Source organism: Hyperolius riggenbachi, chromosome 3 (genome assembly GCF_040937935.1).
Source record: "Hyperolius riggenbachi isolate aHypRig1 chromosome 3, aHypRig1.pri, whole genome shotgun sequence".
Classification (NCBI taxonomy): domain Eukaryota; kingdom Metazoa; phylum Chordata; class Amphibia; order Anura; family Hyperoliidae; genus Hyperolius; species Hyperolius riggenbachi.
Window position 1 is genome coordinate 328,642,342 of NC_090648.1, and position 19,586 is coordinate 328,661,927.

The 19,586-nt window shown below is 43.1% G+C and overlaps 1 protein-coding gene across 4 annotated transcripts in view; it reads right to left on the minus strand.

Annotated features, from left to right (window-relative positions):
- Positions 1 to 330: 330 nt before the first annotated feature.
- The window catches only part of LRRIQ1 (leucine rich repeats and IQ motif containing 1), a 259,065-nt gene continuing 239,809 nt past the window's right edge, over positions 331 to 19,586 (minus strand). For 2 of the 4 annotated variants that reach the window (XM_068276848.1, XM_068276844.1), the window contains 4 exons: positions 17,339 to 17,471; positions 15,728 to 15,788; positions 11,182 to 11,311; positions 331 to 492 (listed from right to left, as the gene is read on the minus strand). In XM_068276848.1, coding sequence (XP_068132949.1) covers positions 359 to 492; positions 11,182 to 11,311; positions 15,728 to 15,788; positions 17,339 to 17,471 — 458 coding nt within the window. In that variant the 3' untranslated portion in view covers positions 331 to 358. Of the gene's footprint in view, positions 493 to 11,177; positions 11,312 to 15,727; positions 15,789 to 17,338; positions 17,472 to 19,586 lie in introns of all 4 variants that reach the window. The other 2 variants (XM_068276847.1, XM_068276846.1) reach the window with 2 other exon arrangements.

The window sequence follows — 19,586 nt, forward strand, 5'->3', positions numbered from 1 at the left end:
GGCAGATATATTATAGGGCTGTAGTATACATCAAACAACCAATCATATACAGCGAAGGTCATACCCTCTGCACAGGATTGGATGATGAAGGAAACACTGGTTTACTGTACTGCAAACTCACTTCACTGTTACAGTAAACCACCCCTTGCTTTTGCGAAGATCATAAATGAGATGAGATAAAAAAATGGAGGCAAATAAAGTATAACAAAGTTAGTGAACAAAGGAGATATTTCTTTCTTTCATGTTTACTCTAAAGCTCTTTTAACACAGTCTCTAATTTCATTAAACTGTAAATAAAAAAGAAAAAGAAAATAACATATAATAGCAGCATTTTGCAACTCTAGACATACAAAATGTTTTATTTAAGTAATTTTCCCTTCTTTTTTCCACTACCCCAGCCTCCACTAAGCTGAACTGGATTATCTCGGAATGAAATGCGTTCTTTCCGTTGAGGCCCTGAATTTATTTTCAGCGGAGTACATTCATTTCTGTCTAAAGAGAAAATGGAACAACTATTAGTATTTCAAATAAGTGGATTCTTTGTCATTAGGCACTTCTGAAAATAAATTAGAAGAAATGCACTGCTAATTCTAAAAGCAGTTAATCAATACATTATTATTACTACAGCAACGTTCTTTTGAAAACAGCCTCCCAAAAAAAACCAAAAAAAAAACAATTTAAAGAATATATATTTTTTAAAATACAGCATCTTACTTTTGTATTTAAAAAGGATTTAAATTATTTTATTCTCCTCCTTCATAATTCAAGAATTATTATTATTTTTTTTGGGGGGGGGAGGGAGGGTCAGTAATGCAGATTAGTGTTGGATTTTAACTGTTCCCCACACCGCAAAAAATAAATAAATATTGTTATAGTGAATCAACCCATATAGCCCGTATTCATTTCAGTTTTCTCCTAAGAGATCATTTTCATCTTCTGTTTTCAATATACAACGTACCAAAAAGTAGGTGAAAAGTACAGTCAAAATTATTCATAGTATTTAATTACTGTAGTGGCTGGTGGCTTAAAAGGTGTCTGATGTCACTGGGCAGCAGGAAATACGCACACTGAGAGGAACTTGGAAAGCGGAAGCTCGGGACGCCGGCGCCACCAGAGGATGAAAAATACTGCTGGGCTGTAACACCCGATGAGCTTCATTATCATCTAACTCAAGTGAGTGGGCTGTATTGCACAGGCCCTGTTACTGACTGAATAAGATTGTATTATGCTATATTGTTTTATTTTGCTTTTACATGTGGATTGTGCAATAAATACTGAATTTATACTTTTGGAGAAATGGAGCTGTGAAGGTTGTGGTTTTAAAGTTTGCCGCTGTAAGGCTACGCGCTAGACCCACCTGGACTTTGAGGTGGTGTCCATCTGGTGAGCTGCTATATTGGAGGGGTGCTTGCTATATCACTGAGAGTGGAGCACAGTGAATCACTTGTTGCACGTTTGGGTGGCATGTGTGTTATCTGCAATATGAGACTACAGTAATACACTATGTGAAGCTTTTCTGTTTAGCTTTTCAGATATGAAGAGGAGCGCTGTCACAACATCTTCTACAAACTTAAAAGGCAATTTATTAATAACGTGCGAAAATATCATTTGGGAAAAATTTTGTCAAAAAAGTGAATTAAAAAAGGGCTTATTAAGTAGTTTCAAATGGACACCTACACAATTAACTTTTTCCCCTGAGTTTTCTCCTAGGTGAAATTTTCACAACTTTTTAAAGAATACAAGAGGTGACATGTGATATGATGAGATAGACATGTGTATGTACAGTAGTGTTGGGCGAACACCTAGATGTTCGGGTTCGCGAACGTTCGCCGAACATCACCGCGATGTTCGGGTGTTCGCGCAGAACTCCGAACATAATGGAAGTCAATGGGGACCCGAACTTTCGTGCTTTGTAAAGCTTCCTTACATGCTACATACCCCAAATTTGCAGGGTATGTGCACCTTAGGAGTGGGTACAAGAGGAAATAAAAATATTTGAAAAAGAGCTTATAGTTTTTGAGAAAATTGATTGTAAAGTTTCAAAGGAAAAACTGTCTTTTAAATGTGGAAAATGTCATGTTTCTTTGCACAGGTAACATGCTTTTTGTCGCCATGCAGTCATAAATGTAATACAGAGAAGAGGTTCCAGGAAAAGGGACCGGTAACGCTAACCCAGCACCAGCAGCAGCACACGTGATGGAACAGGAGGAGGAGGCGCAGGAGGAGAAGGCCACGCTTTTTGAGACACAACAACCCAGGCCTTGCATGAGGACAAGAAGCGTGCGGATAGCATGCTTTGTACCGCCATGCAGTCATAAATGTAATAAAGATAAGAGGTTACATAAACAGGGACCGGAAACGCTAACCCAGCAGCAGCACACGTGATGTAACAGGAGAAGGCGCAGGAGGAAAAGGCCACGCTTTGAGACAAAACAACCCAGGCCTTGCATGAGGACAAGAAGCGTGCGGATAGCATGCTTTTTACCGCCATGCAGTCATAAATGTAATAAAGATGAGAGGTTCCATAAACAGGGACCGGCAACGCTAACCCAGCAGCAGCAGCAGCAGCAGCACACGTGATGGAACAGGAGGAGGCGCAGGAGGAGAAGGCCACGCTTTGAGACACAACAACCCTGGCCTTGCATGAGGACAAGAAGCGTGCGGATAGCATGCTTTGTACCGCCATGCAGTCATAAATGTAATAAAGATAAGAGGTTCCATAAACAGGGACCAGAAACGCTAACCCAGCAGCAGCACACGTGATGTAACAGGAGGAGGCGCAGGAGGAGAAGGCCACGCTTTGAGACACAACAACCCAGGCCTTGCAGGAGGACAAGAAGCGTGCGGATAGCATGCTTTTTACCGCCATGCAGTCATAAATGTAATAAAGATGAGAGGTTCCATAAACAGGGACCGGCAACGCTAACCCAGCAGCAGCAGCAGCAGACGTGATGGAACAGGAGGAGGCGCAGGAGGAGAAGGCCATGCTTTGAGACACAACAACCCAGGCCTTGCATGAGGACAAGAAGCGTGCGGATAACATGCTTTTTACCGCCATGCAGTCATAAATGTAATAAAGATGAGAGGTTCCATAAACAGGGACCGGCAATGCTAACCCAGCAGCAGCAGACGTGATGGAACAGGAGGAGGCGCAGGAGGAGAAGGCCACGCTTTGAGACACAACAACCCAGGCCTTGCAGGAGGACAAGAAGCGTGCGGATAGCATGCTTTTTACCGCCATGCAGTCATAAATGTAATAAAGATGAGAGGTTCCATAAACAGGGACCGGCAACGCTAACCTATCACAGATGGTCATTGTTCATGTTACTTGGTTGGGGTCCAGGAGTGTTGCATAGTCGTTTCCAATCCAGGATTGATTCATTTTAATTTGAGTCAGACGGTCTGCATTTTCTGTGGAGAGGCGGATACGCCGATCTGTGACGATGCCTCCGGCAGCACTGAAACAGCGTTCCGACATAACGCTGGCTGCTGGGCAAGCCAGCACCTCTATTGCGTACATTGCCAGTTCGTGCCAGGTGTCTAGCTTCGATACCCAATAGTTGAAGGGTGCAGATGGATTGTTCAACACAGCTACGCCATCTGACATGTAGTCCTTGACCATTTTCTCCAGGCGATCGGTGTTGGAGGTGGATCTGCATGCTTGCTGTTCTGTGGGCTGCTGCTGCATGGGTGTCAGAAAATTTTCCCACTCCAAGGACACTGCCGATACCATTCCCTTTTGGGCACTAGCTGCGGCTTGTGTTGTTTGCTGCCCTCCTGGTCGTCCTGGGTTTGCGGAAGTCAGTCTGTCGGCGTACAACTGGCTAGAGGAGGGGGAGGATGTCAATCTCCTCTCTAAAGTCTCCACAAGGGCCTGCTGGTATTCTTCCATTTTAACCTGTCTGACTCTTTCTTCAAGCAGTTTTGGAACATTGTGTTTGTACCGTGGATCCAGAAGTGTATAAACCCAGTAATTGGTGTTGTCCAGAATGCGCACAATGCGTGGGTCGCGTTCAATGCAGTCTAGCATGAATTGAGCCATGTGTGCCAGAGTCCTGCCAGAATCCTCATCATCCTCTTGTGAGCGTTGTGATAGTTGTTGTGATGCATCATAGTCGTCACCTTCTTCCTGGTCTGCTTCTGCTGACCATTCGCGCTGAATTGTGGAAGTCCAACGTGCACCGCTCTGGCCCTTGTCAGTGGTGGCATGAAATTCCTGCTCCAACTCCAGCTGTTCCTCCTCCTCTTCTTCGTCATAGCTGCTGGGGCCAGCGTTTCCTGAGGCGGATGGCCTGATGTTGGTACCATCACGCTGATCGTTTTCTCCTTCAGATTCCCCCAGTTGCATCATGACAGCTGTTTCCTTGATTTTCAACATTGACCTCTTCAGTAAACACAGCAGTGGTATGGTAATGCTGACTGAAGAGTTGTCACTGCTCACAAGCAACGTGGACTGCTCAAAATTTTGAAGGACTTGGCAGAGGTCCAACATGTTGGCCCAATCGGATCCACAGAAGCTTGGCAGCTGTCCGGATGCGCCTCGGCCCGTCATGTACTGGACCACTGCACTCTTCTGCTCGCAAAAGCGGGCTAGCATGTGCAGCGTAGAATTCCAGCGCGTAGGGACATCACACAGCAAGCGATGGTGGGGGAGATTGAAGCGCTCCTGCATCTTGGCGAGGGCCCCCGAAGCAGTACTGGAATTTCTACAATGTTTGGCCACTCGTCGCACCTTCAACAGAAGATCGGCCACGCCTGGGTATGTCCTCAGGAACCGCTGAACTACTAGGTTCATCACGTGCGCCAGGCAAGGGATGTGTGTCAGCTTAGCCAACCTTAAAGCGCGAATGAGATTACTCCCATTATCACACACAACCATGCCCGGTTTCAGGTCCAGCGGTGCCAGCCACAAATCCGTCTGTTCCTTTTTTCCCCTCCAAATTTCCTCCCGTGTGCTGCTTATCCCCAAGGCAGATCAGCTTCAGCAACGCTTGCTGACGCATGCCAACAGCTGTGCTGCACTGCTTCCACGATCCTACTGCTGCTGGTGCTGGGTTAGCGTTTCCGGATGAGGTACAGCTTTGAGATGCGTTGGAGGAGAAGGAGTCAGAGAGGTAGGTGCTGCTGTTGTTATCCAGTGGGAGGGACGGCTGTGCAGCTGTTTGCGGCGTGGGCAACACCCGCGCCGTAGCAGGTGAGGAATCGCTGCCAGGCTCCACAAGGTTCACCCAGTGCGCGGTAAGGGAGATGTATCGACCCTGGCTGAACGCACTCGTCCAGGTGTCAGTGGTGAGGTGAACCTTGCAGGCAACGGCATTCTTCAAGCTTCGGGTTATTTTGCTGACCACGTGCTCATGCAACTCAGGCACTGCAGAGCGCGCAAAGTGGTAGCGGCTGGGAACCACGTAACGTGGGATGGCCACTGACATCATGCCCTTGAAGCTGTTTGTCTCCACCACTCGAAATGGCAGCATTTCGCAGGCCAGAAGCTTGGCTATGCTGGCTGTTACTGCCACGGCCCGGGGGTCATTTGCTGGCAATTTCCTCTTGCGATCAAACATCTCCAAGACACACAACTGAATCGTAGGGCTGCACACTGAAGGGCTGTTGGTTGTTGTGTTTGATGAACACTGGGAGACCTCAAGAGCACTACTCCGGAAAGTGACAGTGTCAGCGTCTGATGTTTGTGAATGTTGTGAACCATGTAATGGCTGGGCTACTGCTGCTGCTGAGGCGGGTCTGGTGGTGAGTCTGGTGACCCCAAGGGAGGCAGTGTTGCTGGTACCCTGTCCTACCGCGTTTTCCCACAGAGTGGGATGTTTGGATAGCATGTGGCTGCTCATGCTGGTGGTGGAGAGGTTGTTAATACTTTTCCCCCTGCTAGTACCATCCTCAGTGCAGTCTTCAAAGAAAGCCCAGACTTTGGAGCACCTGCCTTGCTGGCGATTTCTGTTTGCGCCTCTTTTGCCTCTCACTTGAACTTCCACGCTTGTGGTGCCTGAAATTGCGCGCCGCCTACCTTGTGGTACAAGGCGAACTCGTGCAGCAGTGGGTTCTTCAACAGACTCATCTGTGCTGCTGCTACGACGGCGATGTTCTCGTTCACAAACAAAATCTGGGTCTATGTCCACATTGTCCATACCCTCCTCTTCCATCTCCTCAAACTCGTCATATGTCATTGTGGGGGGCCGCCGCCGTGGAGTAGAGCTCCCCAGAACAACCTCTGCGCAGCTCACTCCAACGTCGTCTTCCAGATCTTGTTGGCCGACCTCCTGCAATTGCAACCCCTCCTGCCCAACTTGCTCTGGGATTTGGGTTTCGAAGTCCTCGGACTCGCCTTGCATTTCAGTGCGCGGTGCATTTCCCACAGTTAATGGTTGTAAATCCGGGCACAACATTTCTGGCTGTTCCTCCATTGACCTTTCAAAGGTGGAAGTTTGTTGGGCTGGGAATAGCTCCTGCGAATACTCCATTGTGTCCTGAGGTAATTCATCGGACTGGTTATCTGGCAGTTGTGTGCGTGGTGTCGCTGCCGGTTGTGTCAGCTTTGTGCCCACTGGCTCCTTGTAACTGGCTGAGGACTCAGACCTCGTGCGTGATGTGCTGGTGCTGCTTAACCCACTGCTGGACGCTTGAGAGGTCATCCAAGTAATTATCTGGTCCTGTTCTTTTGGATTTGTGAGGGTTGTTGTCCTGGACAACATGGGCAGTATTGAGTGGGTTTTCTTGGGTGCTCCCCTGTGGCCTGTACGTGAACCATCAGGGGAAACACCTCTTCCCTTGCCCCTCCCTCTTTCACCGGATTTCTTCCTCATTTCACTTATCCTTAAAGTACACGCTGACTGGCAGCAGTACAGTGGCAGTACAGAAATGCTATACAGTAGTGGGTGAGCGGTGTTCCACTATTCCCAGCAGCGACACAGAGCACAATGCTATACAGTGGTGGGTGAGCGGTGTACCACTATTCGCAGCAGCGACACAGAGCACAATGCTATACAGTGGCGGGTGAGCGGTGTACTACTGTTCCCAGCAGACACAGAGTGGCAGTAAACACAATGCTATATAGTGTGGCTGAGCAAGGTACACAGATAGGCAGTAAACACAATGCTATATAGTGTGGCTGAGCGAGCGGTGTACTACTGCTCCCAGCAGACACAGAGTGGCAGTAAACACAATGCTATATAGTGTGCTGGGTGAGCGGTGTACACAGAGTGGCAGTAAACACAATGCTATATAGTGTGGCTGAGCGAGCGGTGTACTACTGTTCCCAGCAGACACAGAGTGGCAGTAAACACAATGCTATATAGTGTGGCTGAGCGAGGTACACAGAGTGGCAGTAAACACAATGCTATATAGTGTGGCTGAGCGAGCGGTGTACTACTATTCCCAGCAGACACAGAGTGGCAGTAAACAGAATGCTATATAGTGTGGCTGAGCGAGGTACACAGAGTGGCATTAAACACAATGCTATATAGTGTAGCTGAGCGAGCGGTGTACTACTATTCCCAGCAGACACAAAGTGGCAGTAAACACAATGCTATATAGTGTGGCTGAGCGAGGTACACAGAGTGGCAGTAAACACAATGCTATATAGTGTGGCTGAGCGAGCGGTGTACTACTATTCCCAGCAGACACAGAGTGGCAGTAAACAGAATGCTATATAGTGTGGCTGAGCGAGGTACACAGAGTGGCAGTAAACACAATGCTATATAGTGTGGCTGAGCGAGCGGTGTACTACTATTCCCAGCAGACACAGAGTGGCAGTAAACAGAATGCTATATAGTGTGGCTGAGCGAGGTACACAGAGTGGCAGTAAACACAATGCTATATAGTGTGGCTGAGCGAGCGGTGTACTACTATTCCCAGCAGACACAGAGTGGCAGTAAACACAATGCTATATAGTGTGCTGGGTGAGCGGTGTACACAGAGTGGCAGTAAACACAATGCTATATAGTGTGGCTGAGCGAGCGGTGTACTACTGTTCCCAGCAGACACAGAGTGGCAGTAAACACAATGCTATATAGTGTGGCTGAGCGAGGTACACAGAGTGGCAGTAAACACAATGCTATATAGTGTGGCTGAGCGAGCGGTGTACTACTATTCCCAGCAGACACAGAGTGGCAGTAAACAGAATGCTATATAGTGTGGCTGAGCGAGGTACACAGAGTGGCATTAAACACAATGCTATATAGTGTAGCTGAGCGAGCGGTGTACTACTATTCCCAGCAGACACAAAGTGGCAGTAAACACAATGCTATATAGTGTGGCTGAGCGAGGTACACAGAGTGGCAGTAAACACAATGCTATATAGTGTGGCTGAGCGAGCGGTGTACTACTATTCCCAGCAGACACAGAGTGGCAGTAAACAGAATGCTATATAGTGTGGCTGAGCGAGGTACACAGAGTGGCAGTAAACACAATGCTATATAGTGTGGCTGAGCGAGCGGTGTACTACTATTCCCAGCAGACACAGAGTAGCAGTAAACAGAATGCTATATAGTGTGGCTGAGCGAGGTACACAGAGTGGCAGTAAACACAATGCTATATAGTGTGGCTGAGCGAGCGGTGTACTACTATTCCCAGCAGACACAAAGTGGCAGTAAACAGAATGCTATATAGTGTGGCTGAGCGAGGTACACAGAGTGGCAGTAAACAGAATGCTATATAGTGTGACTGAGCGAGCGGTGTACTACTATTCCCAGCAGACACAGAGTGGCAGTAAACAGATTGCTATATAGTGTGGCTGAGCGAGGTACACAGAGTGGCAGTAAACACAATGCTATATAGTGTGGCTGAGCGAGCGGTGTACTACTATTCCCAGCAGACACAGAGTGGCAGTAAACAGAATGCTATATAGTGTGGCTGAGCGAGGTACACAGAGTGGCAGTAAACACAATGCTATATAGTGTGGCTGAGCGAGCGGTGTACTACTATTCCCAGCAGCGACACAATGACTGGGGGGACCCTGGCTAGCGTGGCTGGAGCGCGAACTACCCTGCCTGCCTACCCAAAGCTAAACCCACAGACAAATGGCGGAGATATGACGTGGTTCGGGTATTTATTTACCCGAACCACGTGACAGTTCGGCCAATCAGAGCGCGTTCGGGTCCAAACCACGTGACCCGTTCGGCCAATCACAGCGCTAGCCGAACGTTCGGGGAACGTTCGGCCATGCGCTCTTAGTTCGGCCATGTGGCCGAACGGTTTGGCCGAACACCATCAGGTGTTCGCCCGAACTCGAACATCACCCGAACAGGGTGATGTTCTGCCGACCCCGAACAGTGGCGAACACTGTTCGCCCAACACTAATGTACAGTGCCAAGCACAAAAATAACTATGCTGTGTTCCTAATTCTCTTCCTATGATGGAAAGAGTTAAATATCAAGTATGCAAGTGACAGTTTCTGTCTAGGTTTGAGACCAGGTTGGACTATAGCGTGACACTCACTGATAAGGAACTACAATCATATAACTCTTCTCTGGCAGAAAACAACTTACAAGAGCAGGGAATAGATAAAAATGGTCAATAGTTTATAGATTTTAACTCTGGCATGCTTCAGTGTCATTGAGCAGAGATAATGAAACAGTAAAAACTTAAAAAGTAAATTTAAATATAGAACAAAACATGAGATAGCTAAAAAAGTCATTTTAGGAGGAGGAGGCTAGATACAATTGTTTATCTCCTACGTTTTATTTCACCTCGTGTTTCTTTTAATAAAATCCTTTTTAACCCACCAGCAAGCAAGAAAATACTTTAAAAGTTTTGATAGTACTTTTCCACCTACTTTTTGGTGCCTTTTTAATTGCAAAATGCTGACAAGTTATTCTAAAGAGAAGATGAAAAATGATCTCTTAGGAGAAAAGTCAGGAGGTAAAGTTAATTTGCCGAAGACATTCCGTCACTAGTGCAAAAAACTACTTCAGTTCACGTGAGGTAAAGAAATATCCAGATATTTATTATGTACGGGCTACACTAACTTTTACACTAAATTAAGTTACTTCACCTACACTAAGTTAAGAACTGGTTCCCTGTACTAATAACAACATAACATTATTATAACATTATTTTGGCTCTGTACATATTAACAAGCTGACACATCATTGCATTCCAGCGGTTCTGGAGGTGTGTTTAGCTTCTAAGGGTACAATGGTTAATTTGCATATATTCAGCAGTGGTGCCTGGGAGACATCTCGAGCTCACTCCAACCTGAATTATCGCAAATTCTTTCTGTTTTAGGAAAGCAAACTTTTGTTTTTTTTTAATAACAACAAGTGTTCCAGAGCACAGAAGGCGTGTCCTGTTGAAACTACCTTATTTTTCCAGTGGTTGGCAACCTAAACTCTTATTCTAAACAAGTCATCTGAGAGTTGGGAATAGATAATATTTCAGAGAGATTGTCAATGAGATACTGTTTGCAGATTTAATGCATGCAGCTTAGAATTAGGCCAATGAATACACTTTCTGATCATCTGGAGTGGCCCAATTCTAAACTGAATATAATCTGCATGCCAGAATTATTAGCATCTTATTGACCATCTGCAGTTGTTACCTGTAATGTTAGGTACACACCATACAATTTTCTGTTAGATTTTCTGTTAGCTAGATTTACCTGCCAGATAGATGTTTCCAACATGTTGGAAATTATCTATTTAACCATCTATCTGCCTAGAAATTAGGTACTGCTTTACTAAGGAGGAGATAACCAGAAGACAATGCACTATATATAGATAATGACCAGTCTCTACCAGTACTTTACAGAAAATAATCTAACAGAAAATCTAACAGAAAATTGTATGGTGTGTACTGGGCATAAAATGCATTATGATCTGAACACAAAATCCATACATCATTTCTCTAGCAAGTACACACATAAGCAAGCTATATTCTACTGTATAACATCTGCTATAAAGAAGAATACATGTGTACTAATCAACAGTGCTAAAGACACCGCCAAGGAGCAGCATTGATGTAGGAGATCACGGCCATATTCAAAGATAATGCTAGGTACACACTATACAATTTTCTGTTAGATTTTCTCTTAGATTTACCTGCCAGATAGCTTTTCTCCATGTAGTAGGTAAATCTAACAGAAGAATCTAACAGAAAATTGTATGGTCTGTACCTAGCATTAGTCTATAAAAAATTACACAGGCATGTACTGTAATGTCCCCTGCTACTTACTTGATGATATTGATGATGATGATGGGGCTCTCTGAGTCTCCAAATGCTTTGCTCTGTGCTGAGATAAGGTACTTCCAGACTTCACAGATACCAGGTCAATATCATCAGCATCCTTGCTTACTGGGTTAGCCTAAAAGAAAAGAAGTCAAGTTAAATGAGAAAATTAGTTTTCTTAAAATATGTGGAAAATAATTTAGGAAACAGGCTTATTTATGGTAGAACCACTATTTGAGTTAAGCTAAATACAAAGTGCACCCTATGGCTTAAAGTGTAACTGTCAGGCATAAAATTAAAAATCAATTCTTTACTTTTCTATGGTAAACAAGTAATAAGGTTGCTAACCAGGCAATCCAAAAGTTAAAAATCACTCTTTTTTCTGCATAAAATATCATTCCCCAGTTTCTCTGGCTCTTATGTGGTACATCTGTCGCACAAAGGAAGTTGCAGGGCATGCTGGGTTTTCTATTTTTCTTCTTACCTTTCCCCTCAGACATAACTAATGCAGCATGATTGGCTGAAGCCTCTTTCCCTCCTGTTTTTCCCTCCCACACCTCTGTTCCTCTCTAATTGGCCACCATTTATCATGTTGAGATAATACACTTTCTATTGCAGAGCTGGGTGGGAGTGTCTGAATTCTGGGGGGAGGGCAGGCAATCATACACAGACAGAGTAAGGGAGGAAATTATGTCAGGATTGGCTTCAAGATAGACACAGTCAAAATGAAAACTCCTAAGAAGGATTTTCTCTTTTTTTTACAATAGAAAAAGCATTAAGATGAAAATGTGGACAGTGCAATGCATATGTTATGCAAGTAGAGCAAGTATTTACCTATTTATATATGTGTGTTTTTTTCTGAGATAGTATAGCTGACAGCTCCTCTTTAATGCATATTGTCATCTTACTGTTAAAGCAATACTGAAGTGAGATGAAAAAGAAAAACAATGAGTTGGATACTCACAAACAGAGATGGAAGGCTCTGGATGTCTTCCCAGTTATCTCTCCGTCCCCTTGCTTTACCACTGTCACCTGTTGAACTTATGCGCCTTCAAGACTTCTTGGCAGGCTTTGGAAGCACTTGTGCCCCTGAGTGCTTTCAAAAACCCGACACATTCATACTGCGCATGCGCAAGCTCAGACTTGCACATGCACAGTACAGATCTGCTTGTCTTTGGAAGTACTCAGGGTAGTACTTCCAAAGTGTACTACTAAAGGCTGCCTGAGGAGCGCTGAAGAGATATTCAACCAAGCTGTTTAAAGATCTTCATCGTGGCCCAGCTGTCGAACAAGAAAGGACAGAGGACCGGGAAGACTCTATGGGATCCAGAGCCCTCCCTCTCCATAGGAATTTAATTTTTTTTCAGCTCCATTCAGTATTGCTTTAAACAAATTAAAAATAAAAATAGTGATCACTGCAAATAAAGAAATATTTCTACATAGAAATATCAGTTGAATTTCTCAAGGTTAATAAATGGTCCGCAGGACGAATTTTTTTTAGCTTGTATTACAGTGTTCCGGAAAAGGATGCAAGTTGTTCTCTGACAACCATCTTGAAGGCACAGCAGTCTACATGCCTGTCTGTTTTTCATCTTTGTGATTGGTGGAGTCACCTTCTTAATAGCACAATTGCAAAAGTAAATGTTACTTTATAAGTTCATTCAAATGACTATTTTACCATGTCCTTGATTTGGAGGAAAATCATGATCAACAATAGGTACAAAGAGGGACAGATTGATTAAGGATCCCCAGGGGTCTCCAAACAGCTCTAACAGGCATATCATTAGTAGGGATGTTCATTCGGATTTCGCGGAATTGAAATTTCTGAATTTCCGATCGGAACTCGGAAAACGGAACTCGGATTTCTGCAGAAATACTGCATTACTGCAATTTGGTAATTTTAGCCCAATCACAGAACTCAAAACCAATGGACCAATCAGAGAATGTAGAAACAACTCAGAAGTATTTAGCTAATCAGAGAATGCAAAAAATGACAAAAAAAAAACACTTCTCAGAAATCAGAAATCCAAACTCGGAAATCGGATTTCTGTAGAAATACTGCATTACCACAACTTGGTAATTTTAGCTTAATCACAGAACTCGGAAGCATTGGACCAATCAAAGAATGCAGAGTCAACTTGGAAGTATTTGGCCAATCAGAGAATGCAAAAAATGACCAAAAAAAACCCGCTAGTCGGAAAGCGGAAACCGATCAGAAATCTGTGGAATTGGTAATCGGCATAGGCGAAAATTGGAATTTCTGTGGAATCGGAAATCGACATTTCTGACCATCCCTAATCATTAGTGATTCAGCAATCCCGGAGTGAAAGATTTAAAGTGAAGCAGAGACTTAACACCCTCATGTATTTTACCATATATATCAGTAGGAACATTAGAGAAAACACTTACCATGCTCTCTGTTTCATCCTCATTGCTAAAAGTGTCTGTTATCAGCTGTGATAAGAATCCCGGACTGAGCATTCAGGCTGGCTTTGCAGGGAATAATTATAGCTGAGTCATTATAGCAGAGCCACAAGGGGGCAGGCTTGGGCTTGAAAAGACACCAGAGAAGACAGACTCAGCTATAATCATTCTGTAGCAAAGCCAGACTGAATGCTCAGTCGGGGATTCTTATCAGAGGTGTTAACAGTCAGATTAAACAGAGAACAATGAAACAAAGAGCAGATTAGGTGTTTACTGTCATGTTCCCACTGATTTATAAGGTAAAATACATGAGGGTGCTTCGTCTCTGGTTCTCTTTAAACCCGTAATTATAAAATGGTCAGAATTTGTCATGCTCACCTGGGTTAAATCAGATCATTGACAGGATTGCTTAGAAGATTTTGAATTTTAAGATTTTTTTTTAAATAAAAGGTTCACATTGCAGGTGCCTGTATGCCTGTACTGGATCCTATAGCTGCTAATTCAGAACATTTTCAGCAACCTCCCATTCTTCCATATTTCAACAGTTCCCAGATAATAATTACAGCTGTTTACTGCATCATAGCAGATCATTCAAAAAATTCCAGTCCAGGCTTGGTGGGTAATTTATAGATATAGCATATGCTCAGGTAATTCTAAAGTTCCCCCAGGCCCAGAATATAATGCACAAAGATAATTATTGACAAAAATGTTGACAGAAGCAGGGGATATTGTTCTAGGTGACAGAGGATGTTCGCTGAGTTACCTAGTAAACATGGAGAGACTCTGAAGCTTTAAGGCCCATAAACACGTCGGATTTTTCAGAATAACGGGTCGTTTAAACGTCCCGTCGTTCAGTTGTCCGCAAGCCAAATCGAACGTGTGTACAGACCGTCGTTTCGGGTGATAAGACTGGTCAAAATCAGTCTTATCACACGAACGACGGTCTGTACACACGCCCGCTTTGGCGTGCGGACAACTGAACAACGGGACGTTCAAACGACCCGTCGTTCGGAAAAAATCAACGTGTGTATGGGCCTCAACTTACAGGAAATGTCCTTTTGTTTAATAGTGAGCTTCTTATTGCACTGTACACACAACCTTTCAGACAATCAGCCCCTTATCAACTGCGTCGACCCTTGGGCATTCATCTTAAAATATAATTCAGGCTGCCCACCCCTAAATTGTGTTGCCCCAAAGTCACCTCACTTTTTAAATGTATCCATATTGCATTGATGTAACTACTGTTGCAGGTAAAATACATTATAAATTATAATTATAGCTAGGGTGCAGTTTTGGAATGGAACTTTAGTCCAGAAGGATTCATGGTTGGGTTAGGACCTGGAAGTGTCAAGGTGTAAGTGGCTACCAGAAAGTAATCTACTCAAAGGCTCAAGTCAGTGCTAAATCTCAGCGTCTTGAAAACGTCAATAAATGAATATATAAAGAACATAACTCAGACAGGAGAAAGAAAACTGTCTGATGCCGACAGTGAATACTGGCAAATCAACACTCCACACTGGACTATAGATCTCCATCAGATCTCACAGAAGATATTGGGATGTCCATAGCATAATAAGGTGAGGAAACTGTGCAATAAAAAAAAATAACAATGGCTCAAACCTTCCCCAAGCCATCAAATACCGAAGAAAACTTTTAGCTGGAGTTCTTCTTTAATTGCATTTCTGCTGAAAATAATGTAGTAGCAAATGTGGACTGTTGACCAAATTTAATTTATTTTAAGTGTACATATAACATCATAACAGATCTAGGCTAGATAACATGAGCCATAACAGACTATAAAACAGCAGCCTATATGCTGATTCTATAGCTGATTCAGTTTTCCATAGATTATCCTAATAATAAATACTGAAGCATGAATAATAAGCATGGAAATTGCATGATCAGTTTCTGATTCCTGATTTAAACCATGTGATATATGTAGCTGTACAACTCTCCAAGGAAAAACCTTGATACAGTCGCAGTCATTATTTATGGTCTGCCATGTATTACGTGTAGTATCTCGGCAGACAGTTGTACAATATGTGTAACACATGGCTACTTATTGTATGTAAATGTATTCAGAGTACTTGGCAGCCTCTGCTCTATCAGTACATTATCAAGATCTTACCACAAGCTGAACACGCCCACCATTCAGAACTTCATGATTCAGTTCAGGCAAGAATCTCTTACTGCAAGACAAGAAAAACAACACGCTATACTTTTAACTCTTTGACCAGTGGAAGGAAACAGAAATGGAAAGCTTGGTTGCTAGACAAATATAACTAACCACATATTTTCATGCCTATCTTTTCAAACAAACCTCACTAGTTATCCATGAAAAATGCAAGCCGAGGCCATGTAGACTTGTGGTCTAGATGTGGTCTGTGCAAGATGAGCACATCATCTAAGATTCTACATGCATGGGATTAACATCCTACTGGCATAGAGATAAAGGTATTCTAATTTAATAATATGCACCTTTTATTAATGCTTCCACAATCTCTTTCATACACTTCCACAATCTCTTAATTTAGGTGAACGTTACTAGCCGCTACGAGAGAAGAGCATAGAAACACATTCTATCACTTAAAAGTTACATTTGGAAAATAATCTAAACTAAATAGACTCGATCCTAGTGCAAAATCCTTCAAATATTTTTTCTTCTTTATATACAATGATTTAAATTACCAGTATTTCTAATCTCAATGCAAAGTCCCTCCTCATGCCTGATAATTTAATATGCACCTACTGTAGCTTTACAATTTAGGCCTGCTTCAAAACCTTATGGAATAGGATTTTAAAAATGTGACTTCTGTATAAAGGAGAATTGTATCTACAGTACTGTATCTATACGCAAACACGTATGCACACACTTACACACACACACACACACACACACACACACACACACACACACACCTACAATCATCCACTCTCTTTAAAAGACCACGATTACAAAAACTGTAAAATTTAAAATACATGTATGTGTATAGGAAGTACTTTTTTCCCACAGTGAAATGCACTACAAATTTATTTTCTCCTATGTTGCTGCATTTGGCACCAGATAGGTTTTGAGTGGCTGGATAGTGTACTGCTAATGGCTCTGCCTCTAACACAGGAGACCAGGGATAGAATCTCGACTCTTCCTGTTCAGTAAGCCAACACCTATTCCATAAGGGACCTTGGGCAAGACTCCCCATCACTGCTACTGTCTACCCCAGTGGCTGCAGCTGTGGCACTTTGAGTCTGCCAGGAGAAAAGCACCATATTCAATGCTCTGTGTCTTGTCTTGTTTCAAACTTCCATGTTTTGTAATTATCTGTATGGAATGCTTCTGCATGATGCAAAGGTCACCAATGGTCAACAATAGTAAACCAAATAATCATATGATTCCACTACTGCATTAGCAGGAGCAACATCACTCAAGCTACAATCTAGTCTCAACAACAATCATGGTAACACCGCTTTGGGATTCAGTTATCAAAATGCAGCTTTATATAAGCTACTGAATCCCAGAGCAGTGTTACCATCATTGTTGTTGAGACAAGGTCACCACTGGCTCAGATACCGAACTTCATCTCTCCATCTCTGCACAAATACTTGTGTTATTCCCACTTTCACATCCAGCATTATTACTTTGCTAGAAGCCTACAATTAATAGAGAATCTCAGTATAGTCTGTCATACATTACTTCAATTAACCACTTACAACAAGAGTAAAATAGCAAGTAGGTATTTACCACTTAGATGTTGTAGAACTTATTGAGTCTGAATCTCCACATTGAGTATGCAGCCACTGGTATGTAAGCTCCCTACTTCTTGCCAATGTCTCTGAGGATAACTCATGCAAGCGGCTTGATTCTTCTTCTACTGCTGAAATAGATAAAAACATATACACAGTGTCACCAAAATGTCACATAATTTAGGCACTTTTGTTAGTTCAACTCAATATCAGCTCTTAGACATAATCATACATTAGCACCAATATAAGAATTAGACCAGACATGATAAGTTCTCTGTGATTCATCAGAATGTTACTGCAGAAGATGTCTAATGAATAATAACAGTAATGAAACTGGTAAAGGTAACATGGTATGAGAAATATGTTTTCCATATGCCATTTCCCCAGGTCAAGTATAAAGTGGAAATATATTACTTTTTTTTAAATGCTATTAAATAAGAAAACATGGATACAGTACACTAGGAATGTGCATACAGGATTTTAAGTGGTGGTGAACTTGCCTCCTTGAAGTAGACAAGATACTGTCAGCTTTTTAACAACAACAGGTTTATTTATATACTCCAGACAACCATGCAACACGTTTCACAGGTATATTCCTGCTTCCTCAGGCCTCAACAAATAGTACAGTCTCTAGGTCACGATAAGTGTCTCTATCTTTATCTTAACCTAGAGACTGTACTGCGTGTACTCCTATTTGTTATTGCCTGAGGAAGCAGGAATATACCTGCAAAACACGTTGCATGGTTGTCTGGAGTATATAAATAAACCTGTTGTTGTTAAAAAGCTGACAGTATCTTGTCTACTTCAAGGAGGTGAGTCTACCACCACCTTTTTAAACTTTTTACTACCTTTTATCCTGCTGGCACCTCTGTTCACTCTTATATTACCAATATCCACCCCTGGTGGAGGGGTCGATCCCCGTCTCTTTTTTCCTGATCTACAGAAAGCGACTTTTAATCCTGAGTGAGGACAGGTCTAATCTCACCTGCCTGTACAGTGGTTACCTAGGAGGTTACCCACTTTTGTGAGTATATACACTATATACTTTTCAATTCCAACCTATTGTTTTGCTTACTACACTATATTGGGCTCTCGGTGTCCCCACTTTTGTTTATTTTTAGAATAACCACATGCTAGTTTAAGATCAGCAGGACTGCCAGGCAAGTGGTATTCTATAAAAGGAAATAAATAAGCTAGCCTCCATATGTCTCTCACTTTAGGTTCCTTTAATCAAATTATCACAATGTATTTGTAGGGCCTCATCTTTTACAGGATTGTGTAATAGAAGAAGACTTTACATATGAATGAAGAAAGAAGACTACTTTGGCTTCAGTGAATCTGGTGATAGAATAGAAATTAATTTGTTTTATTTCCAAAATAATTTATTAAAATTAAGCCTTTAACCTCCTTGCCGGGTATCCCAAGCTCAGCTCGGGGTAACCTACGTAGGAGGATTTCTCAGGCCCCGCTGGGCCGATTTTCAAAGTTTTTCTCCCTACACGCAGCTAGCACTTTGCTAGCTGCGTGTGGTACGCGATCGCCGCCGCTACCCGCCGATTCTCCGCTACCCGCCGCGCCCCCCCCAGCGCAGCCTGGCCAATCAGTGCCAGGGCGCTGAGGGGTGGATCGGGATTCCCTCTGACGTCTCGACGTCCATGACGTCGGTGACGTCATCCCGCCCCGTCGCCTTGGCGACCGGGGAAGCCCAGCAGGAAATCCAATTCTGTACGGGATTTCCTGCTTACTCTGATCGCCGGAGGTGATCAGAGTGGGTGGGAGGATGCCGCTGCTCAGCGGCTATCATGTAGCGAGCCCAGGGCTCACTACATGATTTTAAAAAAAAATAAAAAAAAAGTGCTCTGCTGCCCCCTTGCCGCGGGAATTGGACCGGCAAGGGGGTTAATCATTAATTATATGTGCGCTTTTTATTCTTAATTTATCTTGTTGCCCAAAAATGGACAAAACTATTTCTTCACCAGCTCATCGGGAAAAGGTATTGCAGCTTCCCTGATAACATCAATATGTAAAGAGGGCCATGAAATTTTTAAGAAAATAAAGTACTGTATATAAGTGATCCACAAATGCTTTATTTATCAGTTTCAGATTTTGTAATAATGGACAAAATCTAGCAAATACAAAAACAAAGCAAGCTTCCTTATAATACAATCATGTAAATACATGTATCCAAACATTCAATTCATAAATACCGCACTTTACAGAAAGCAGTGCTGGCTACTGGCTAGGTC